The sequence below is a fragment of the Notothenia rossii genome (genome assembly GCF_949606895.1).
Source record: "Notothenia rossii genome assembly, chromosome: 6".
NCBI lineage: Eukaryota > Metazoa > Chordata > Actinopteri > Perciformes > Nototheniidae > Notothenia > Notothenia rossii.
In genome coordinates this window covers 34773295-34779094 of record NC_136909.1, presented here as the reverse complement: position 1 = coordinate 34779094, position 5800 = coordinate 34773295, and the positions used below count along the sequence as shown (strand labels likewise).

At 48.1% G+C, this 5800-nt stretch overlaps 1 protein-coding gene across 1 annotated transcript; it reads left to right on the top strand.

The window, feature by feature from the left end:
* Positions 1 to 1250: 1250 nt before the first annotated feature.
* Positions 1251 to 2632, top strand: LOC307044567 (putative nuclease HARBI1; the record flags this gene model as incomplete). Its single annotated transcript, XM_079689877.1, has 3 exons — positions 1251 to 2042; positions 2134 to 2179; positions 2472 to 2632. 3 exons carry the CDS (start codon positions 1251 to 1253, stop codon positions 2630 to 2632), a joined length of 999 nt encoding a protein of 332 aa, XP_079546003.1.
* Positions 2633 to 5800: the final 3168 nt, after the last annotated feature.

Below are 5800 nucleotides of genomic sequence, written 5' to 3'. Positions count from 1 at the left end.
TATTCTGTGTTTTCTCTGTGCCCAGTGCCAGATCGTTTCGAGCCTTTGATACTGCAGCCAGTTGCTATCTGAGCTACAGTGTATTTAAGTTTCGTTATTTAGTAGAGTAATTTTTTGGAGTCCTTGTGTAACTTGAGTATTTATATTGCCTTGCAAATTACTTTAAGTCAATTCCTTTTTGAACCTTCTTTTGTCTGGAGTCGTGCATTCGGGTCCTATCATTTTTGTGCGTGCCCCAGTCTTAACACTATAGATGGCAACACAACATACGTACGTATATTATATGACAGCAACACCTAGAATAACACATTCGGGGAAATAATGTAAATCATGTGTCATGGTCTGTTTTTTTTTTGTTTAAAAAAAAAATGTATTACCTCTCTCAATTCAGGGGCTCCATCCTTCGGAGAACCCAGCCTACGCGGTCGACGCAGGATGCGGCCGACGTAGACCGCGTAGGCTGGAGCGAGCGGCCTACGAAATGAGACGGTCTAGTCTACGTGTTTACGTCACCAGCAGTTCTCCCCCCTACATCTTGCCGCCTCTGTCGTCTAGCAGCCAGTTCTTTTGAAGACTGAATTCTTTTGAAGTTCTTTTGAAGAAAGAATTAAGAAAAGATGGATAACGAACTTGCGAACAAACTCATTTTGCTGCTAATTGTTTTGTTCTTGGAACATGTGGTTCCAAGAAGAAGCTACAGGCGGGTCCTGTAATTCAGGCTAAGAGAAGACCATTTCCAGGTAAGAAAAAGATAGCTTAAACCCTGTAATTTATTGTTAATATTGTCTACAGAAAACTACAGTCAAGTATGCTAACTGTAGTTCATATGGCTAAACCCATTTCATTTTGACAATATAATACATGTTTAAAATGCCATTAATAAGATTCATAAGGTGGAATAACCTCAGCTATGTATCTAATATATTATATATCTTATGGAACTAACCCACCAAAATACATGATTGCTCCCATCTCACCATGTACAAATCACATATGAAAACTTCACTCTTCATAACTGCTTTATTGTCAATAAAGTTGTGTTTTATGTATTTAAAGTGGGTTGCTTTCATGATGTCTTATGCATTTTGGCGCTCTAAAGTGTTGAGTATCTTAAAACACTAGACAAATAATATGTATTATTTTAGATATAACATATATTATATACACTGACAAATAAGCATTTTACACTGAATTCTCTATTGACCTTTTTCCTCCACCTTTTCTTATAGCCAAGACCCCTGTACTGCAGGATGAAACTGACCGTCCCTGTCCTGGACAGGTTCTTTAATGACCAGGACACACAGCAAGACTTTCGGCTGAGCAGGGAGTCCCTGAACATGCTGCTGGACCTCCTTGGTCAGGAACAGAGACACGGATGGGGTGCCACCATTGAGACCCTGGTGTTCCTCTTCTGGCTGGCAAGTGGGACATCCTACAGGGTGGTCTCCAGAGCGTTTGGGATGCCTCGATCCACTGTTCACCGGATTGTCCACAGTGTCACTGAGGAGGTGGTGGCCATTCGCCACCAGGTTATCCACCTCCCCAGGACAGCAGAAGACCTGGAGGCTGTGTCGCGTGGGTTTGCAGGGCTGGCCAGACACAGATCGTTCAGGAAAGCTGCTGGAGCAATCGACGGCTGCCATGTCTGCATCGTGCCACCAAGCGGCCCTGATGGTCAGTGTTATAGAAATAAGAAGCTGTTTTCTCCTATCATTCTGCAGGCAGTTTGTGACCATCATGGCCGCTTCATTGACACATATGTGGGCTGGCCTGGGTCAGTCCACGACTGTATAGTGCTCCGCCACAGTCCAATGTACCGGCGGGCACTCTACCCTCCTCCAGGGAAGTACATCCTTGAAAAGGGGGGGTACCCCTGCCTCCAACATCCACTCCCCCTCATCACTCCGTACAGACAGCCGCTGCAAGGTGTGGGACCCCAGCGCTTTAACAGCCATCACTCCCGGGTACGCTCCATCATCGAGCGTGCCTTCGGGATGATGAAGACCCGTTTTCGGAGCATCTTCCTCAAAGCGCTTCCTCAAGTAAGTAATCACTCAACAGGATTTTGTATAATACTGAAAAACACGACTTATTTTCCGGGGTTATAACATATTGCCACTTTTGCTATTTCAGGTCATTACAGCATGGGCTATAATGCACAATATCTGCATCGGGGCTGGTGACATCATGGCCCCGATGCAGATATTGTTGAGGACATGGCGGAGGATGAGGAGGAGGATAATAATAATAATAATAACTTGGATTTATATAGCGCCTTTCATGAGACCCAAGGTCACTTTACAAAGAAGAACAGGAGTAGAAACAAACAAAACAAAAATAAAAGGCAGTCAGACAAACAGTTAGACAGACAAAACAACAAATAGATTAGGGGCCAAAGGCCTTGGCAAGCAGATGGGACTTGAGGGCCCTTTTGAAGGCATCGAGTGTGGGGATGTTGCGGATCTCCGCAGGGAGAGCGTTCCAGAGGGTGAGGGCTGCCATACTGAAGGCTCTGTCCCCGAAGGTTCGCAGGTTGGTGCGGGGCCAGGGGGTGGTAAGCAGGCCAGAGTCTGAAGACCGCAGGTTCCGGGGTGGGGCATGTGGGAGGAACAGCGAGCCAGCTAGCAGCTAGCACAATTAGCCTGGTAGAAGCCGGACCTCGAACCTTAGCAGCGGTGATGGAAAACAGCCCAGTTGAGATGGCAGGACTGAGGGAGGGTTCGTGGATAGTCCTGGGAGCGTGGCAAGTGTAACCGGCTGTGTCTGACTCTGCGTTGTGTTGTGTAGAAAGACGACGACCCAGACGTGTAGCTTCATTCAGGATGTACATTTATTTTCACTCCTGACGAAACAGCGACAGAAAGAAAACATTTCTCCAGTCAGTACTCTCTTTAACGTGCCCCTCTCCCACAGAGATCAGTATCAAAAGGGCATAACGTAAAAAGTAACACAACATACCTGACGAAACAGCGACAGAAAGAAAACATTTCTCCAGTCAGTACTCTCTTTAACGTGCCCCTATACAAATTAAACAACACAGAAATACATTGTGAACACCCGTGAGACACTACAACAAAAATAAGTAATAAAAAGTAACTTAAAGTGCATAAAGTCGACACTAAAACACGGAAATTGCTTCTGGCTGAAGAGCCGCCTACCTCTCCCACAGAGATCAGTATCAAAAGGGGAGAACGATGCATGAACCCCGCGAAAAAAAGGGGAACAGTGTCACATACATAAGGAACGTAGGGGTACACGCTAAAATTATAGTTCCACATACTGATGTGAGTCCTACTGCGTCAGGTATTAACACAAGATGAAACAAGAATAAACACAGATTTTGTGTAATTATATAGACATATTTACATAATATATTATATACAAATGAGACATAACTGTCCCTGTTACACTCACCCCGCTAGAATTATGCAAAATTCTGGGTCGCAAAACAATCCACATATAAACACACTGGCCATTACAACAAGCAACAAAACCATATGAAACAGCAATAAGAGCTTCCTACCTAAAGGATAAGAGAATGAGGGACTCGCTTGGGCCCAGCAAGAACCCACAGTACTCTACAGACAAGGTGAGGTGCAGTTTACACCCCACACCCTGGCCAAACGATGTGGATGAGCGAAAAATAAAATAAAAAAAGGCTCAATACAGCAGTATATCACCAGAGCACAAATAATGGCTAACACGCCACATTTCACACATTAATAACAGCACGCGGCCTTATCTCAACCCTCAAGAAGGGACTCAAGTTGTGCCATGGATTCAATGAAGCGGCGCACAGGTCTAATGACTCTGCCGAATCGTGAGGTAACCTGGCCATCTACATGTGATGCTTGACGCTTATTGGCAGGGGGCCGTTGTGGCAGAGGAGCTGGGAAAGCCATTGGGGTCTCTACAGCAGTTGCAGGGTCACTAGAAACGGGGGTGACCAACACAGAAGGAGGTGGTGGGTGGTCTGGATGAACAGAGTCATCAAAAGGGGACTGCTCAAGGACCCATGAGGCGGTGCGGCCATCCTCCCCGTCAACATCCGAGAGGGAACCAGCTAGGGATGGCCCAGCTGTTGCAGCTGCTGTGTCTAACTCGGACACCTCTGTCCCATGCCAATCAGATGCCGGAGCGGTATCGGTCATGCTAGGGGTAGGTGCGGGCACAGGAGCATCATCTTCACCATCCGAGGCCTCCTCCAGCGGAAGGAAGTTGACTTGCAGCAGCAGGTTTCGGTGAACAACACGCTCATGTCCCTCTGGATCCCTGATCCGGTAGATATGGAGGGCTGGTTTTGAGGCCACCACAGCGTGCACAACAGGCATCCACTTGTCAGAAAGCTTGCATTTTCCCTTGGCGCCTTTGTTCGCCAGCAGCACCTGGTCACCGACAGACAGAGGTTGGCCCCTGACCCGTTTGTTATACTGGTCACTCTGATGTCTCTGCTCCGCTGTGCAGTTTTTCTGGGCCAGTGCCATGGCACAGTGCAGGTCTTCCAAGAGGGATTTCACGTAGGCATTGTAGTCACACACAGTCACATCATGAAGTACATTCCTGAACAGAAGGTCCACTGGCAGCCTTGGGATTCTCCCGAACATCAAATAGAAGGGCGCGAACCCAGTGGTCTCATGGACAGTGCAATTGTACACGAAAGTCATTGTCTGTATTATCTGCGGCCACTTCTGTTTGGAGCGAAGTGGTAGAGACCTCAACATGTTGCCCAGGGTGCGGTTGAACCTCTCTGTGCCGCCGTTCCCCATAGGGTGGTAAGGTGTGGTGTGGGACTTGTCAACCCCTGACAACTGCAAGAGCTCAGCAATCAGCTCACTTTCAAAGTTTGCTCCCTGGTCAGAATGAAGGCGCTGAGGGAAGCCATAAACACAGAAAAAGTTGTCCCACAGCTTCTTGGCTACTCTCTTAGCTGTCTGATCCTGGCAGGGGAAAGCATGTGCCAACTTTGTATAGTGATCGGTGATCACAAGAACATCCACAGACTTGTTGTGACGGTCTTCAGCTGACCAGAAGTCGATGCACACAAGCTCCAGAGGGGCAGAGGTCTTAATACTCTCCAGTGGGGCTCTTGCGGAAGGTTCAGGAGTCTTGCTGAGAACACATCTGTGGCAGTGCTTCACATGATTGCGGACATCCTTCTCCATGTCGTACCAGAAGAAACGCTGGCGGGCCAGAGACAGTGTGCGGGGCTGACCTTGATGGCCAGCATGGTCGTGAACACCAGATAATGCATCTGCCTTTAGCGACTCCGGCACCACGAACTGGGACCTCTTCTGTCTAGTCAAGGGATCTTTCGTGACCCTGTAGAGGACGCCATTCAGAAGAGTCAGTTTATCCCACTGCTTCAAGACTCTCAGAGTCGGCTGACTCTCATTGTAGCGTTCCCGTCTGGAAGGCCTGCGCTTCCTGTCGACATAGAGAGCGACCCTGGAAATTACTGGGTCCTGTTGCTGGTGTGACTGCAGCTCAGAAAGAGATAGGGAATGCAACGTGTCCTGGCCAGGTGGTTCAAAGGTGGTGAGGTGATCAACCAGGGAGGCTGCACGCTGCCTAGGAGCAGAGTCCCACTCGTCCAAGGAGGAAAGAAGAGAAGAGACCTCATCCTCAGACATTGAACCTTCAATGGCGTCAGAGTGAGATGGACCCTCCAGTGACTGTGGTTGGCAGGTGAGGCGGAAGGCATCTTGCACAGACCCATCACTGACGTCACAGACCTGGTCCAGTAGCTCCAAGTAGGGTTCACGCAGCAACCGTTCCCTCAAAGGTTTCACGAAAGGGTCTC